Genomic DNA, 20,012 nt, shown 5'->3' with positions numbered 1-20,012 from the left:
ACCCAAAGCAATCTATAGAATCAATGCAATCCCTATCAAGCTACCAATGGTATTTTTCACAGAACTAGACCAAAGAATTTCACAATTTGTATGGAAATACAAAAAACCTCGAATAGCCAAAGTATCTTGAGAAAGAAGAATGGAACTGGAGGAATCAACCTGCCTGACTTCAGACTCTACTACAAAGCCACAGTCATCAAGACAGTGTGGTACTGGCACAAAGACAGAAATATAGACCAATGGAACAGAATAGAAAGCCCAGAGATAAATCCACAACCTATGGACACCTTATCTTTGACAAAGGAGGCAAGGATATACAATGGACAAAAGACAACCTCTTTAACAAGTGGTGCTGGGAAAACTGGTCAACCACTTGTAAAAGAATGAAACTAGAACACTTTCTAACACCATACACAAAAATAAACTGAAAATGGATTAAAGATCTAAATGTAAGACCAGAAACTATAAAACTCCTAGAGGGAAGAACATAAGGCAAAACACTCTCTGACATTAACCACAGCAGAACATCCCTCTATGACCCACCTCCCAGAATATTGGAAATAAAGCAAACTAAACAAATGGGACTAATGAAACTTAAAAGACTTTTGCACTAACAAGGAAATAAAGCAAGGTGAAAAGACAGCCTTCAGAGTGGGAGAAAATAATAGCAATGAAGAAACAGACAAAGGATTAATCTCAAAAATATACAAGCAACTCCTGTAGCTCAATTCCAGAAAAATAAATGACCCAATCAAAAAATGGGCCAAAGAACTAAACAGACATTTCTCCAAGGAAGACATACAGATGGCTAACAAACACATGAAAGATGCTCAACATCACTCATTATCAGAGAAATGCAAATCAAAACCACAATGAGGTACCATTACACGCCAGTCAGGATGGCTGCTATCCAAAAGTCTACAAGCAATAAATGCTGGAGAGGGTGTGGAGAAAAGGGAACCCTCTTACAACTGTTGGTGGGAATGCAAACTAGTACAGCCACTATGGAGAACAGTGTGGAGATTCCTTAAAAAACTGGAAATAGAACTGCCATATGACCCAGCAATCCCACTCCTGGGCATACACACCGAGGAAACCAGATCTGAAGAGACACGTGCACCCCAAGGTTCATCACAGCACTGTTTTAATAGCCGGTCATGGAAGCAACCTAGATGCCCTCAGCAGATGAGGATAAGGAGCTTGTGGTACATAAACACCATGGAATCATTACTCAGCGCCATTAAAAGAGTATTCATTTGAACCGTTTTCTCTAATGAGATGGTAACTGAAAACCCATTATACGGTGAAGTAAGCCAGAAAGAAGAACATTACAGCTATACTAACACATATATAAGGAATTTAGAAATATGGTAACGACAACCCTATATGCAAAAACAGAAAAAGAGACACAGAAGTACAGAACAGACTTTTGAACTCTCTGGGAGAAGGTGAGGGTGGGATGTTTCGAAAGAACAGCATGTATATTATCTATGGTGAAACAGGTCAGGTCACCAGCCCAGGTGGGATGCATGAGACAAAGTGCTCGGGCCTGGTGCACTGGGAAGACCCAGAGGAATCGGGTGGAGAGGGAGGTGGGAGGGGGGGCTCGGGATGGGGAATACGTGTAAATCTATTGCTGATTCATATCAATGTATTTTGCAAACCACTGGGAAAATTAAATAAATAAAAAAAAAAAAAAAAAAGACACTTGCTACTTGGAAGAAAAGCTATGACAATCCTAGACAGCATATTGAGAATCAGAGACATTGCTTTGCCGACAATGGCCCATCTAGTCAGAACTATGGTTTTTCCAATAGCCATGTACAGATGTGAGAGTTGAACCATAAGAAGGCTGAGCACTGAAGAACTGATGCTTTCATACTGTGGTGTTGGAGAAGACTCCTGAGAGTCCCTTGGTCAGCAAGGAGATCACTCCAGTCAATCCTAAAGGAAATCAATCCTGAATATTAATTGGAAGGACTGATGCTGAAGCTGAAGTTCCAATATTTTGGACTCTTGATGCGAGGGGCCACCTCATTTTAAAAGTCTCTGATTCTAGAAAAGATTGAGGGCGGGAGGAGAAGGGGGTAACAGAAGATGAAATGATTGGTTAGCATCACTGACTCAGTGGACATGAGTTTGAGAAACATCTGGGAGATAGTGAAGGACAAGGAAGCCTGGCGTGCTACAGTCCATGAGATTGTAGAGTCTGAGATGACTTATTGACTGAACAACAACAACAAACACAATAAACTCATGTTTAAGGGAATAAGGCAGGGAAGAAAGGTTTAAAAAAAATCCAGGAAGGCTGAATATAAGCCTCCATCAATCTGATTTCATTCTATTCTACATATGAACTTTGAAACTTAATAGAATGAAATGAAACTGGCCCAAAACTGGAAGAAGCACAAGCTGGAATCAAGATTGCTGGGAGAAATATCAATAACCTCAGATATGCAGATGACACCACCCTTATGGCAGAGAGTGAAGAGGAACTGAAAATCCTCTTGATGAAAGTGAAAGAGGAGAGTGAAAGAGTTGGCTTAAAGCTTAACATTCAGAAAACTAAGATCATGGCATCTGGTCCCATCACCTCATGGGAAATAGATGGGGAGACAGTGGACACAGTGTCAGACTTTATTTTTTTTGGCTCCAAAATCACTGTGGATGGTGACTGCAGCCATGAAATTAAAAGACACTTACTCCTTGGAAGGAAAGTTATGACCAACCTAGACAGCATATTAAAAAGCAGAGACATTACTTTGCCAACAAAGGTCCTTCTGGTCAAGGCTATGGTTTTTCCAGTGGTCATGTATGGATGTGAGAGTTGAACTCTAAAGAAAGCTGAGCACTGTGAAATTGATGCTTTTGAAGTGTGATATTGGAGAAGACTCTTGAGAGTTCCTTGGACTGCAAGGAGATCATCCTAAAGGAGATCAGTCCTGGGTGTTCACTGGAAGAACTGATGCTGAAGCTGAAACTCCAATACTTTGGCCACCTCATGGGAAGAGTTGACTCATTGGAAAAGACCCTGATTCTGGGAGGGATTGGGGGCAGGAGGAGAAGGGGACGACAGAGGATGAGATGGCTGGATGGCATCACTGACTCGATGGGCATGAGTTTGAGTAAACTCTGGGAGTTGGCGATGGATAGGGATGCATGGCATGCTGCGATTCATGGGGTCGCAAAGAGTCGGACACGACTGAGCGACTGAACTGAACTGATATATATATATATCACTAGTCCATGTTGGACGGAATTTGAAATTGATGAATGTTTGATCTTCTGACACTCTAGCAAATGCAGACTGTAAAGTATCATAAAATTGTTAAAATTTTTTGAGCTATTAGATTGTTCAAAATTAAAAGCAAGCAATGTTCTGGCTTTCCTGGTGGCTCAATTGGTAAAGAATCTGTGTGCAATGCAGGAGGCCCAGGTTCAGTTCCTGGGTTGTGGAGATCCCCTGGAAAAGGGAATGGCAGCCCACTTCAGTACCCTTGCCTGGGGAATTCATGGACAGAGGAGCCTGGTGTGCTGTAGTCCATGGGGTCGTAAAGAGTCAGGCATGACTGCTAAGCACACACACCATGTTCCGGAAGATTTTTTTCATAATACCATTGACAATATAAAAATTACCTTGCTGATTTATATTATTAACTTTTATTCCACAAACAATTTCAATAATTATTTTTCCTAAATTTTCGTTATTCTATCAAATAAGATCTGAAGCATAATCATAACCTTCTCAGATAATCACTATAATGAATCAGTTTCCTTTCTTTCAATTCTGTTTCTTTACAACCCTATTTATTTTGGTCGAAATTATATCATATGAAACTACTTTATTATATGAAATGGAAAAGGCCAGAGAGAGTCATCTATAATTCTTCATTAGTCAGTGACTGCTTCTTTAAGGTTCTTTTAAAATGTCAAAGTTATATGGAAGTGAGACAATATTTTTGCTTTCTTCCATGAAATTTGAATAATGCTAAAAAAATAGCATAATTTAATACAGCTATAATTTTATACAGCTACATAATTAAATACAGTAGTATCTACAAGGTGACCTAATCCAATTAAAAGGACTGTTTAAGAAAAAAACAACAACTTCAAAGTGAGACAATTATTTGAACTTTGAAAACTGTGTGTTCTAAAATAAACAGAAGCACACTGATAAGAATCACTAAGTATTTAAAAAGTTATGAGAACAAATAAATCTGTTTAATATATTATAGTTTCATTTATTCTGCTACTATTAATACTTTATCTCATAAAAGTGAATGCAATGATTCTAACATATAGAAACCATGGGCAGATCTGGGCTTCAGTCATTTATTCATAATAGATCTTTTTTTTTTAATTTTATTTTTTTATTAGTTGGAGGCTAATTACTTCACAACATTTCAGTGGGTTTTGTCATACATTGATATGAATCAGCCATAGATTTACACTTATTCCCCATCCCGATCCCCCCTCCCACCCCCCTCTCCACCCGATTCCTCTGGGTCTTCCCAGTGCAACAGGCCCGAGCACTTGTCTCATGCATCCCACCTGGGCTGGTGATCTGTTTCACCATAGATAGTATACATGCTGTTCTTTCAAAACATCCCACCCTCATCTTCTCCCACAGAGTTCAAAAGTCTGTTCTGTATTTCTGTGTCTCTTTTTCTGTTTTGCATATAGGGTTATCGTTATCACTTTTCTAAATTCCATATATATGTGTTAGTATGCTGTAATGTTCTTTATCTTTCTGGCTTACTTCACTCTGTATAAGGGGCTCCAGTTTCATCCATCTCATTAGGACTGATTCAAATGAATTCTTTTTAATGGCTGAGTAATATTCCATGGTGTATATGTACCACAGCTTCCTTATAGATCTTGAATTATGTTACAATAGAGTTTGTTTTTAACTGTAAAGGCTGAATATTAAAAGGGTTAATAAAATGCTCACAAGGCTTAAAGTAGCAAGATACTGAAAAACATATATACTACATATATGAATATGTATTTTCATGAATGCTTTAAAATATTTGTGTTATTATTTTTCTTTATTTTTCCTCCTTTATATCCCAAAATATAGTATCTAGGATGAGAACATTCAAGTTCCAAGAAAAGGAGGATAAAAAGGTTAAATAAGAAGAAGCAGCCTGATAAAGTTTCTCTTACAGTATATATGCAAGAAAAATATGAAATAGCTTCATATTAGAAAAGAAAAGTGCTTTTTTCACCAAAGGGGCATAAATATGTATTGTGCTGTGCTTAGTCACTCAGTTGTGTCTGACTTTGACCCTATGGACTGTAGCCTGCCAGGCTTCTTGTCCATGAGATTCTCCAAGCAAGAATACTGGAGTGGGTTGCCATGTCCTGCTCCAGGAGATCATCCCAACCCAGGGATCAAAACCAGGTCTCCCACATTGCAGGTGCATTCTTTACCATCTGAGCCACTAGGAAAGCCCAAAACACTGGAGTGGGTAGCCTATCCCTTCTCCAGGGGATCTTCCTGACCCAGGAATTGAACCAAGGTCTCCTGCATTGCAGGAGGATTCTTTACCAGCTGAATTACCAGGGAAGCCCCCAAACGTGTATTATGGGGTTGAATAATATAAAACCTACCAAGGAATAGTATATCTCAGTCTGAAATATTAACTGAATATCTAAATACATTAACTAAGAAACTGACAGATTTTTCAATTAAAGTTAAGCAAAAGGTACCTAAGCAAAAGGTAACTCTAATGATGTAGCTGCATCTTAGAAAACTGGTATAGAGACATGAGAAATCTAAAGAAAACAAACCAAGTATTGGGAGCACCTGTAAGAATTATACACTTCCTACATTTTATATCTTCATTTCATTATTTTAATTATAATTTGTCTTGTAGTTTTATGTAGAATATCAGAGCATATTGCTAACACAGAAAACCCAAGATAATTTTGAAAAGTACTGATTTTTTAAGAGCAAAAATAAGAAATCTAAGGTATTAAGGAAAAAAATACTAACATTGGGTATTACAGCCAATTAAAATAATTTGAGTATATTTGAAACTCAGAAGGTGATAATTTAGAATAATTTGAATATACTTAAAGCTCAAAAAATGTCTGACTAGTCAAGCCCTAAATAACAATAAAGATGATGACAATGATAATAGTAATAATAATAATAGAGCCTCAATAAATGTCTCAGAATAAATTTTCCATTAGTTGTGTATTAATTATGCAAAAGATAATTCAATAATAGTTTAGGAAAAACCAGACTGACAGAGTAAAAATTCAGCTTTGTTCTAATCAATATCAAATGACAGAAAGCAATTAGCATGGACTTTCATTACATTCATTGATAGAGAACTTACCTGGTTGGCAATCTGCCGAGCAAGGACATCCATCCTTGATCCTGATTCTGATATCATTTTAGCTGCATAGATCACATCAGTTGTATGCTTCAGTGGTCCTTTGCCCCTTAAAGTAAAAGAATGCATGTTTGTTGCTGTGGTTCATGCTAAGACACAAATACACACCCAGATTTGCACCCTGAAGTATAACCCATTGGCTTTCCATAGTTCAATTTTAAACAGGCCCTGATTAGATTCCAGTATGATTTTTTTTTTTTAATGAAGACCTATTGTGTTAAGACTCAGGATATTCTGCCAAGAAGATGGACTCCATTTGATCTTCAGTCTCATGAGCTTCTTACAATAAACCTCAGCCTAGAGATACTTTTGGTGGAATCAAATCCCATAAGGCAAAGATATTTTCCTTATTCTAGGAGGAAACATGAGATTTTGAACAATTTATATGTTTGACAGTACATTTTGATTAGCAGGTATGCTTTTAATCCTCCTCTTTTTAATCCTTTTTTTATGGTCTTTTGGTTAAGTGCTCTTTATCAAATTTACTCTCCTCCACAATTAGTTCAAAGTAAAATCATAGTTGCTGTTGTTCAGTCAGTCATTAAATTGTGTTCAACTCTTTGTGACCCCATGGACTGCAGCATACCAGGCTTCCCTGTGCTTCACTGCTCCCAGAGTTTACTCAAATTCATGTTTATTGAGTCACTGATACTATCTAACCATCTCATTCTCTGGCACACTCTTCTTCTGCCTTCAATCTGTCTCAGCATCAGAGTCTTTTCCAATGAGTCAGCTCTTTGCATCAGGTGGCCAAAGTATTGGAAGTTCAGCATCAGTTCTTCCAATGAATATTCAGGGTTGATTTACAACTGACTAGTTTGATCTCCTTGCTGTCCAAGGAACTCTCAGGAATCTGCTCCAGCATCACAATTCGAAAGCGTCACTTCCATGCTTAGCCTTCAATTGGTCCAATTCTTATATCCATATATGATTACTGGAAACCCACAGCTTTGACTATATGGACCTTTGTCAGCAAAGTAGAGTCACATTACCTTGGACTGTTTCCCCACAACAGGCTGCTGCTTACTATTTGTGAGTCAAGCAAGATAAATATCACATCTCAGTTACCTTGGTGATACATAATAGGAGCACCCACCACATGGAGTAATTCTAGGGACCACATGAGTTAATTTCTACAAAGTGCTCAGAAAACAGCTTTAAATGAAGTAAGCATTTTAATGAGTTTTATTTTTGTGGTTGTTATTTTAAGATAGTTTTGTTTTCTAATGCCATGCAATAAAAGTTGGGTTTATTTAGGGATGTGCAACATAGTTAAGAAGAAGTGCACTTCTTAAATAGTTGGAGTGAAATAAGGAGACATTTTTCTGTCTTTTCATTCCTCAAAAATAAATGAATGACTGACCGGAATGAGCATCACTGTTCCATCCAAGTAAAACTATTCCTCTTATTTCCAATTTCTAATAATCTACTGAATGCCAACATACTGGCATTTCCAATTATGTGGTTTATGTTCTTTGTTCCTAGCAGAGAATAGGACCCTGAAGAAATCACTCACTAATGCAATTGTTTTGATGCTTTCCTGGGCACAAGAAGAGTGAGGAAGGCGAGAAGAAGGAATAAGCTGGTCAGGGTGAGGAAAGGAAGATTCTGAGAGGCCAGAATACAATGGAATGGAAAAGAAGCAGAATAAAACTATTTGTCCAATACTTTATTTACATCTTGGACCTATCTTGAGGGTAGACGCCCTAATGCTAAACCTAATAAGATGTGTTGTTAGAGGAAAATCTCTGGTCACTTAAGAGGCCATTCTATACTAATACAAGATAGTATTAGTATTTCATGCAAAAGAAAATGATCAGAGTATTGTACACTAGAAAACTTGAATATCAAATCAATAGTAACTGGTATTTCCAAAAGACCCTTTCACTGAACTTTTTTTCATAGTGCCTCTCAAATTCATTACAAGCAAGTTTTCCTGTAAAAATTGAACATCATGGTTAAGATGATGCAAACCTGGCCTCAAGACATGGTTATCATCATACTCTTCCTCTTCGAATCTGCCAACACGGGCTGCTTTGAATTTTTTCTAAAAAATCACCATTCATTATTATAATTTTTTGAGTTGTTCTTATCAAATTTACTTTATACGTCAGTCAGGATTAGATGTTATGTACATGGTTATGTTCAAGAAAGTCACTGCATTTCATTATGCCTATGTATCTCCAGAGAAAGTTAAACTTACATAAAGCTGTCTAAGTTCCCGAAAGGCAGTGCATCAATTTTCAAGGTCTTAAACAACGGACAAAGGTTGTTTCTAAGAAGAGCGGCTAACGCTCACTTAGCTTAAGCAATGGACAAAGCATTCTATCTAAGGGATGTAGTTAATGTACCCTTCCCCTCAAAATAATATATTTCCCCATATAAAACCCTGGGCTGATGAAAAGGAAATTACCTCAAACTTTAAATACACACCTTGTTATGAGACCACTCTCTTAAACATATGTAAAACTTAAAAGTAACAATAATATATTATGACAGACCACAATTATTCTCTTCCTCATGCTCCTAATTAAATGTATTGCCTGGCAAGCTTCCTACTGATTGCCAAACAAAATATACATTTTACAAATGATTCCACATTATGCCAAGTTCCAGAGGAAGCGGCAATTACTGAAACTATGATAAATTTTTAACATTCTCAGCCTGAAATGTGCTACGTAATGAAGGCTTTTTAAATTGGAAAATACATTCAAAGGTTGTTTTCTGCCTTCATTTTCATAATGGGTTCTCAGGATCTCCTGTCAGCAAATTATGTCTTAAATCATTGAGTTTGGATCATACAAAGAAAGATACCCAGAGGAGGAGGGGGTAGACTTTGGAGATATTTTAAGGAAACCAGAGGCCAGAAATCTTTCGTAAATAGTGATTACAATAATAATCTATCTCTTCAAAAAGGAGGGCAGATCAAGCTCTGGAGTAGACAGTTTGCCAGCTAATCATTAAATTATATGTTAGAAGGTATAATGAGAAAGGCTGTAATAATCCAGTGATGTTGAGGCCACTGACAATTTTATTAATGCAAGTGAAAGGGATACCTTTTGAAACTTGATTTATTGGTGCAACACAAACCTCCCAGCCATTTTATATTTGGCCCCAACCTTGAGTCTCACTCCTCTCCTTGTCCTCTCTCAGATTCTGGCATCCATCCCCCTCCCCCTTTCTTTATCTTGATTAGTATGAGAAACAAGATGATATAGCTCATCAGTAACAGTTCAATTAACTAGAAATCTGGTTTAATAACAGAACCATATCATAGAAATTTTGAGGACTTATTTTACCTTTTTAAGGGACAGAATGTCTTTGAAATGACTTGCATTTTCTGCTACTGATTAAAAATAAAACAAAAGGGTTAATTATATCTTTTGCACTTTGTAGACCCTAAATCTCTGAAGCTCCAATACTTTGGCCACCTGATGGGAAGAGCCGACTCATTGGAAGAGATTCTGATGCTGGGAAAGGTTGAGAGTGGTAGGAGAAGGTGGCGACAGAGGATGAGATGGTTGGATGATGTCACTGACTCAATAGACTTGAGTTTGAGCAATATCTGGAAGACAGAGGAGCCTGGCATGCTACAGTCCCTGGGGTCACAAACAGTCAGAGACCACTTAGAGACTGAATAGCAATAACAAATTTTTGGTAACATAGTATCATTTCCTCTATGAAGACTGAAAACCTCCCCTTTAATTCTTTTTTCCCCTATCTTTATATAAAATAAAACTCATGACATTGTGGCTAACATAAGAGATGGAAACAAGTATATATGATGATATACTATATATTATGATCCATAATAGTACTTAATACACTTAGTATTTTTTATGTGCTAGGTACTATCAGAGGAGAGTTAAAAAGCTGGCTTAAAACTCAACATTCAAAAAACTAAGATCATGGCATCTGGACTCATTGGAAAAGATGCTGGAAAAGATTGAAGGCAGGAAGAGAAGGGGATGACAGAGGATGAGATGGTTTGATGGCATCACCGACTCAATGCACGAGTTGGTGATGGACAGTGAAGCCTGGAGTGCTGCAGTCCATGGGCTCGTAAAGAGTCGGACACGACTGAGGAACTGAACTGAACTCAACAGAAGGTACTATCCCAGAGGAAGCCTGTGGCTCAGCTGTAAAGAATCCACTGGAGACGCAGGAGATGGTTTGATCCCTGGGTTGAGAATAACTCCTCAAGGAGGAGATGGCAATCCAGTATTCTTGCCAGGAAAATCTAATGGACAGAGGAGTCTGGCAGGCTGCAGTCCACAGGGTCACAGAGTTGGACATGACTGAGCAACTGAACATACACACATGTACTATCCCATACAAAGACTAATTTTTATAATAATCCTATGAGTTTCAAATTATCCTTATCCTTATCTTAGAGATGAGACATTTGAGGGATGGAGACATTAAATATATATTTTATCAAGTTACACAGCTAATAGGTATTGGAGACAGGATCTGAACTCATGCATTCTGGCCATAGAATCTTTTGTAATGACCAGTCTACACTATTTCCAATGAAATATATTAAGATGACATTGCTGCTGCTGCTACTGCTGCTGCTAAGTCGCTTCAGTCGTGTCCGACTCTGTGCGACCCCAGAGACGGCAGCCCACCAGGCTCCCCCATCCTTGGGATTCTCCAGGCAAACACACTGGAGTGGGTTGCCATTTCCTTCTCCAATGCAGGAAAGTGAAAAGTGAAAGTGAAGTCGCTCAGTCGTGTCTGACTCCTAGCGACCCCATGGACTGCAGCCTACCAGGCTCCTCTGTCCATGGGATTTTCCAGGCAAGAGTACTGGAATGGGGTGCCACTGCCTTCTCCAAGATGACACTAAAATATTTAAAAAGATCTCCTTAGACATTGGTGGGAGTTATCAAGATTGAAACAGAGAGCAAGAGGAGGGTTATATTTAGATACTGGGTGGTAAGGTGGCTCCCCAACAGAGATTTGTTCCTACACAGCAACCTCAAGGAACACAAACCAAATCTGTGTCCCAGTCCCAATAAAATAAAAATGAACTACATAACATAGGCTTTTTGAGTTTTGTCAAATTGTTGAAATAGCACCAGTAGCCTACAGTCTTGAGATTTCTTTCTTGAGATATAACAACTTTTATTACCACTCTTAGTACCCTCTCTCTTTCTCCCTGGATTCTAATCACTAAATTCAAACCTCAGCTATTATAAATGCCATACTAGACAAGAGACTGAATGCTGATTTTATTTATAACAAATAGATTGCTATATTATAAATCATTTTCCTACCTGAGAATCTCAGCTTTAGACATAGTTATTTAGATTTAGTTTGGACACAGTTATTTCATTATAACACTCAAATTTAGTGCTGCAATAAAGTAGAGTGAAATGAAAATAGACTTGGGAAATACATTTTGTTTTCATCCTAATACTTATTAGATACGAAAGTTTAGGTAAATACTTTGCTGGTCTGAGCTTATTGTCTCTTTGTTAAAGTAATGATAGTGCTACTTGCCACACAGTCAGGATGCATAAAATTATGTATTTTACACAATATTGGTCACTTATTAGGTGCTCAGCCATTTTTATTTTTCTAATGCCTTTACAAAGGATATTTTATAAAAATGTACCCTTTGAATTTTTATTTTGAGAATTCTAGCAATTGACAGTACAAACTGACTTGAGTTCCTTGCTGACAATATAACTCTGTACAGCCTTGTCCATAATACTATTTTACTAAGAAAAAAACAATACAAATATACACCTGTAAGTTTTGTCTGTGTATACTTGTTATTGTTGTTCAAGGTTGTCCTCTAACTCCATATAGAGAGTAGAATTACATTTAATGACAGATCTTTGGTGCTATAAATGGCTCAAGATTAATGATTTAGCTCTACAAGGATACTGGCAGAATTCTCTTACTTGTAATTCTGACTTTAGATACAAAAGAAAAAAGTAATTATTATGGAAGCAGCTGAAAATGACGAGATAAAGAGAGGTACCAGACTCAAACAAGGACATACTGTTCCTCTACTATTCAAATATGAAACTTTAATTAGTCAACTCTCTCCCTCTGGATGTTACTTTCCCTTGTAAAGTGTCATTCTCAAGTTTTCAGGGCCCTATAAAAGTCCTTGAAAATAAGCTAGTGAATTATCAGCTAGCAATCATCCTGAGTAGTATCCTGAGGAATCTTTGAGATTCAAGTCTGAAAAAAGGTGTTGCCCCATGAAAGAGGTAAAATACTGCGTGAACATTGCATATGTATATACATTTTTTTTCATTTCTGCTCCTCTCATTCCATATTATTCAGAAAAGCCTGGCTGCTATCAGAACAACATAAAAGTATCTTAAGGGCTTAACACAACAAAGGTTATTCCTCTAGCATATCACAGTCAAGGTGGATTGTGGGATGATGGTTCATGTTCCACACAGTCATTTAAGAACTCAGACTCTTTCTCATTATAAGATAACCTAACCTCTAAGGCTGTACAGCCCTCAGAAGAATTCATTGCAACCAGACACCTGACATAGAAAATGAGTGAGGATTTCATGGGAAATTCTAGAGATGAGGATAAAAATTAGAACATATCACTACTACCTGTGTTCTAGAATCTAGACACATAGATAACTGCAGATAAAGCTGGAAAAAACATTCTATTTGGACACAGGAAGAAAAGAAAATAGGTTTTTATGAACTCACAGCATTTCCTCTATATACAGTCTCAGGGGTGCTAAAATCCTCTATCTTCTTTTGTCACTTTTACAACAGAAGTCCATGCTCCCTGTGAAGGGAATTTTGGATGTCACCAAGTAGGTGAGAAAAAAATTGGGAAAATCCCAAGTGTCTTCACCAATACAGCTGAAATTATAAGAGATATACTTTGCCTGGGCAGAGGACCAAATCTATTTTTTGTTTTGAAAATGTCATGGTGTAGATGGTATATTATTAACAATAAAAATTACATAAGTTTAACTTTGTGCATGGTGATAATAGCTTTTCATATTCAATGTTGTATTTATTAATGGAACAAAAATAGGGCTTATTTTAGAGATTTTTTGGGCATTGGCCCGGGGAGAATACTTCTAAGGTTATTAGTACTATTTTAATATCATTGTTGCTACTGCAGTTGTTATTGTTGTTTGGGTGTATACGGACCCTGTGTGTGTGTTTGAAGTAGGAATACCCTTCCTCATATGCAAAAACTAATTAAAAAACAAACAAACCTGAGACGTAAATCTTTTATCTATTCTAAGCTCTTAAGTTTTCTAATTTACTCTCCACCTAGCAGTGTTGTTTCAAATCCTAGACAGACTTACAATTTAGAGGAGACTTCATGGAGTACCCTTAAAGGACCAAAACCACTAAACATCTAGGTGGATGCAGAAGAAGAATTAGAATTCTTTAGTTATAATTCTATAGAGGATATAATTTATTTATGTGCAGGCAAAAAAGAGGTCACCTGGAAAGATATTTTTTTGTGTTTAGTAACACAGATAGACAACCTTCTCCAGTTCCTCCTCTGAAGATTTTATTATTTTCCTGTGTAATTTTTTGCTGAAAGCATATATACCCAAACTTTTATGAGCTTACTATGTTCCAAACACTGTTCAGTTACTCAGTTTTCCACAGCCAGCACTGCGGCATGATGTTCTGCAGGATGTTCACTGCACTAATTTAAGAGTTGCCATTCATTCATATCATGAATACTCCCATAATTGTGCATATCATAATTTATGCGGCCTTACATACTCATTCTGCTCCTAGAATCCATTCCTCCTAGTCAAGAAACAAAAGTCTAGAAGTTCAAAGTCCCTTAAATTTTCTCCAAGCTAACATATGTATATCAATTGGTCTAAATTTAAAAGCAAGGAATTCAGAGCCAACTAGAAACAAATCATGTAGGTGGAAACATCATCATAAGTTTTCTGTTAGTATGCATCTTGAAGCACGGAATTCAATGGATGGTTCTGAATTGATGGAATGTTTCATAAGCTGCAAAAAAATATACAGGGATAGAGATTCTCAGTTGTTATTCTGAGTGGGGTCCTATTAAAGTATCATTATCTATCTGAATATTCCCAAGGATCATATAATAAATAATTTCTTTTCAATTAATTTTTTATCAGTAATCTAACATTTATCTTTCTCTCCCCCCCCCCTTTTTTTTCACTCTGCTGCTGCTGCTGCTAAGTCACTTCAGTCGTGTCCGACTCTGCGACCCCATAGACGGCAGCCCACTGGGCTCCTCTGTCCCTGGGATTCTCCAGGCAAGAATACTGGAGTGGGTTGCCATTTCCTTCTCCACTCTACTTGAGGCTAAAAGCAGATATATTGAGGGAAAAAGAAAGTTGGAATTGTTTTCTTTTTTTTTCCCCCTTCTCAATTGGACTTTTGAATTTTCGTTTGGAGGAGAGATGTAATCTAGTGGTGGGGGCCCATAATTGACCATCGGAAGTTTTCTAGAACCTACGGTGAAGCCATTAATGTTCATTTGAGAACCACAGCACTGCTGAAAATTGTGGTAAATAAGTAGAAGCTTTTTCTAGTGACCTTAGCCCAATTTTTGGTTTATTAAATAAGTTTAATATTCCACCTAAAGGTCATAGACATCTAAGAAACTTTGCTACAATCCATCATTTTTTCTGATGACAAGGACATTCTTGTATCAGCCTAAAGAAGAAACAACAGTTGGTAGTTTCATGGCTGCTGATTCTCACTGCTCCCTCTATACCCACACCTGGCATCACTTTTATCAAATGTTCTCGTAATCTTTCTTCAAGCAGAGTCTTTGTATTCGTTTCCTATTGCTGCTGAATGAATTGTCACAAACTCAGTGGGCTTCCCTCATGGCTCAGAGGTAAAGAATCTGCCTGCAATGCAGAAGACATGGGTTTGATCCCTGGGGTGGGAAGATCTCCTGGAGGAGGGCATGGCAACCCACTCTAGTACTCTTTCCTGGAGAATCCCATGGACAGAGGAGCCTGCTGGGCCACAGTTCATGGGGTCACACACAGTCAGACATGACTGAAGTGACTCAGCAGCAGCAGCAGTGATCTAAGACAATACAAATAGTATTATACAGTTGCAGAAGTCAGAAGTTCTAAAGAACTTTCACTAAACTAAAGTTGAGGGGTTGGCAGGGCAGGCCCTTTCTGAAGGCTGTAAGGGGAGAATCCATTCCTTTGCCTTTTTCAACTTCTATTGGTCACCTGTGTTTCTTAGCTGTGGCTCCTTCCTCCATCTTCTGAGCACATCACTGCAATTGCTATTTCTGTCATCGCTTTGATGACCTTCTCCTTTCTGGCTTCTTGCTTCTTCTAGTAAGGACCTCTGTGGTTACATCAGGTCGACCCAGATAATCCAGGACAATTTTCACACCTCAATATCCCTAATGTAATTACATAGACAAAGTCCCTATTGCCACTGAAGGTAACAATCACAGGTTCTCAGGATTAGAAGGGGGCCGCCCCAGAGAACCATTATTCAGGCTGCTGCAATCCTCAAGATTCATGACCAAGTAGTCAGACTTGGCTCCTATAAGGATTTCCCTGGACTTAGACAAATCAGCTTCAACAACTGAAAGAGTTCTGGCAGTTGCTTCTCCAGCTTGCAAGTTCTTTCTTTTTACAACTGCCAGTGAAACTTTCAGGTTCTTGGTTCTTAACAGCTTGCTTGCTCTATATCCCTCTTCTTACAATTCATTTCAAAAGGTGGGGCCTGAAGAAATTCAAAGATCTGGGGAAACCAGTTACCCAGAGAGACTATTTTTGTTCCTGGTGCTGTTCTTTCCTCACTCAGGACACAGTAATTTTAGAGTACTCTCTCTCCTGGGGCTGTCCATGAAAACACACACATCCGCCGCCTGAAAGTACGTCAAAGTCTACCATGGAGCGAGATAAGCGGAGAAGTCCTACTCTGAGGGAGATAGGGAATATTTTCCGGGTGATTATTATAAATATTTATTTTTTCTTTCAGACCTACAGGTCTTGAAAATTCTGAAACATATTTTCATAAAATATTCAGAAACGATACCTGCTGCTTATGGTAAGGGGTCATTTTGGGACATTAGGTTGAAATCATTTAAGAAACCTCTTGGAAGCAATCAGTTAAGAAACTGAAATAAGGGATAAATTTCTCAGCGGTGGTTCTCCAGACTCACATGGGTGGTGAAAACTGACAAGGAAATCCATTTGCATGTGTCCTCATGCATGGGAAAGTAACCCCTGCAGCAGCAGCAACCCCTGCATCACCTCCAAACACTAGGGCTGTTAAGTCATTACTCATCAATACTTTCTTAGGGCATAATGGGAAATCTGTACTCAGCACCAGCATTGAAAACGGGTCTTTTTCTTGCCTTCTACACATTACTTCTCTGAGTGCACACATTAATCAAGGCCAATGTACTGTAAATACAATCACACTCTCCAACTGTGGGAGTCCCTCTTTTCCCTGTTGGCAGTGGCCTCAGCATTAATCATGTACACGATTTCTTACAGAGCCTGGGCACTTTTTCCAGCTTCCCCTTAAACCACTGTGATATAAGGACTGCTCCTATTTCATTTAATATTGGACCAAATTTTATGGGTTTCATTTTCAATTTATGGAAATAATACTATTTAGCTTTTAATATTTTGCATTTGACCTTTTTAAAACCAATATACCAACTCACTTCTCAATCTGGTCATGGCCTGATTTTATCCTAATAGAAGAAGCATAGCGAGGTGAAAAGGCCACTAAGTTAGTGAAGACTTCCCTCATAGCTCAGTGGGTAAAGAATCTGCCTGCTATGCAGGAGATCCTGGTTCGATTCCTGGGTTGGGAAGATCCCCTGGAGAAGAGATAGGCTACCCACTCCAGTATTCTGGCCTGGAGAGTTCCATGGCTATATAGTCCATGGGGTTGCAAAGAGTCAGACATGACTGAGCGCCTTTCACTTCCACTTTTATCACAGTTAACAGATTGAATATAGAGGGGTTTCAAGAGTGTGGCTTGCCACCAGTATCTGGCCTTGATGCTTTGGAGATGATAAAAACTGACAGTAAGGGACTTCCCTTATGGTCCAGGGGCTAGGACTCTGTGCTTCCCAAAGCAGGGGGCTCAGTTTCAATCCCTGGTTAGGGAACTAGATCCCGCATGCCACAACTAAAAGTTCAGATGCTGCAATGAGGTTAGAAGACCAAGTATGCCACAAGTAAGATCTAGCACAGTTAAAAAAAAAAACAACTGCCAGTTAATTTTTGGCATGCTCTCCCTCCTCTATTCTAGTCAGATATAGCTGTGTTTATTAAATTTTAGGACACTACAAGGCCTGCCATTGACCTCAGGCTTATTGGGCTTACTCATACTGAGTGTGACCCGAGATACACAGGTTTATGTAGCTAGTCTTCTTGCTAATATGCCACTGTTGCTGCTCTCCACTGATTTACATGCCATATTACATTATTTTATCATAAAGTAACCCCAAAATGGTTTTTATTTAAGTAAAGGGTATGACTTAAAAACTTGAATGAAATAGCCAGCTCTAGTTTAGAAAAACATAGTGTTTTTTACTTCCTCCCCCTGTCAGGTCTAACAGTCAACTATTTAACTAATGTTATGTGAGACAACAGGCTTAATGTCTTCTGAAGTAAAAGTTAAAACAATATTATTGTCAAACAGTAGTCATCCAGTACCATGCTCAGCTGTGTGATCCTTCTCTTGTCTGGATGTGATGGCCTTTGCCCAAAAATTGCCTCTTGCCATGGGGATAAAATAAACTCATGCCATAGCCAGGTATTTGGACCTATTTTTATACTGGATGGCTCTGTCTAGAAGGTCACATGGTCATATCAGACAGAACTGTATTAAAAGGACTTTAAACTAGTTTAGAATTGTATACTTAATGACATTTCTTATTAAACCAAAATTACAATAGAAACACATAGAAAAGTCAGAGCTGAGACCTCCATTCCCCCATTCCTTTTTCTCTATAACTTTCTAGATCCTGTTGCTCTTTGTTCAGAGTGAGTGCTTTGGCGCTGCCCCCGTGGGGTGCCTTGGGTCATGGTGTCAGGCTGTATCCCACCACACATCTCCTCCACCCTTTTCTGCGTAGGGTCTGCTCCATTCAAGGCCTGCCAGTCCTCTCTTTCCGAAAATAGGCCTCAAAGTTTTCCAGAAATTCTTTTGAAAACTTCAATGGTGGCATGTGAGCATATTGAACTTGACTGCAATAGTTGCCTTTCTCTCCAGCTTAGAACTCCTCTCCAAACCCCTATTTCTTTTTTGAAAATGTTCTTTGAAATGTGAGACACTGGGACTCCAATTAAGTGGGGGTTATTTAGGAAGGAAAGAATAGCAAATGAGGAAGTCAATGGCCATATGATAGTTCAATTAGTCTGAATAAAATCCAAATTTTCAGCTCTTGAGAGGAAGCTCATAGAATGTATTTCTGTGGTTTAGACTCTGGTGCTGAATACCTTTTTTCTCCTCCCACAATGGGGAAAAAGCAACATTTTCCCCAGAAGCTAAAATCATTAAGATTGTGCCTGTTCCATGGGATTAGCTCCAAGAAGGCTAATATGCTTACGCTAGGAGCTGGCATTCTCAAGACATCCCCTCTTCATATTGAACTTTTGGTGCTTTATTCAGCAAAACATTCATAGTTATAGCCAAATAGGTTGCTTTGGGCCTTTATAAATCCTGCTCTGTCAAGCACAGAATGAAATAACACATGTTTTACCTCCACCTCCTATATATGCATATTTATTTATGTGACATGTGTACTATAGTGCTAATAAATTATATCTATTATAAAACATATACAGAAATTTAAATTGTAAACAGATCAATTAAAGATAAAAGAGACTGTTTTAAATATCTTGCTAATGTTAATGTCACTAAAACAATCTCAAGATGCAATATTCCCTTCAGGAGAAATTTAACATGAATATTAGGGAATGTAAATTCATAGTTCAAACAGTCTTCTTAATAGTTAATTTTATTGAGCCAGTTCTTGTCAATTTTGATTAGATCACCAGTGATGTTTCTCTGTGATGTGGCTCACCAATATCTCCTCCTAGGAAGAAGAGAATTGTCAACTCTGACATCTTGTTTTCTATTTGAGCTTGTCTTCTAATGATCCTCAATGTTTTCATTGATTTTGTTTTGCTTGTTTTATCAGAAAATTTTTTAAAAAATGTATCCTATTTAGTAAAGGTTAGCTTCACTAAAACTAGATAATGCAATTCATAAACCCAGTTAACCATGAACACATTGTGACATGTTGAAATCTACTGAATTAGTGAAGGCACCATAATCAGTCCTTTTATGCTGTAGAAAGCTCTTGCATAGGACCAGTCAATCATTTTTTAAATACCATTAAGGATACAATTCTTATGTTTTTGATAACAAAAAAAATAAAATTTCAAATATTTTATTTTCCCTGTCCAGTAGAGTATCTCATGGCCCAAATTTACTATTTAAAGGTGTAACTCAAATGATATTTTTTCCATAAAACCTTTCTTGTTGACCAAAGCAGGAGATAAATATTTGCTTCCTATGAACATTCCTACCATCTTGCCTGTACATCTTTTAGAATTGGTTCAAGGACAATTCATGTTTGGGTTTCCT

General features: G+C 37.9%; 1 protein-coding gene across 4 annotated transcripts in view; it reads right to left on the bottom strand.

Annotated features, from left to right (window-relative positions):
* The window catches only part of CTNNA3 (catenin alpha 3), a 1,829,362-nt gene that overhangs the window by 93,747 nt on the left and 1,715,603 nt on the right, over nucleotides 1-20,012 (bottom strand). For all 4 annotated transcript variants that reach the window (XM_043476813.1, XM_043476816.1, XM_043476814.1 and 1 more), the window contains one exon: nucleotides 6,348-6,453. In XM_043476813.1, coding sequence (XP_043332748.1) covers nucleotides 6,348-6,453 — 106 coding nt within the window. The remainder of the gene's footprint in view (nucleotides 1-6,347; nucleotides 6,454-20,012) is intronic.

Source organism: Cervus canadensis, chromosome 8 (assembly GCF_019320065.1).
Source record: "Cervus canadensis isolate Bull #8, Minnesota chromosome 8, ASM1932006v1, whole genome shotgun sequence".
Lineage (NCBI taxonomy): Eukaryota > Metazoa > Chordata > Mammalia > Artiodactyla > Cervidae > Cervus > Cervus canadensis.
Note: the sequence above shows the minus strand (reverse complement) of the source record. Positions and strands in the feature narration are given on the sequence as shown.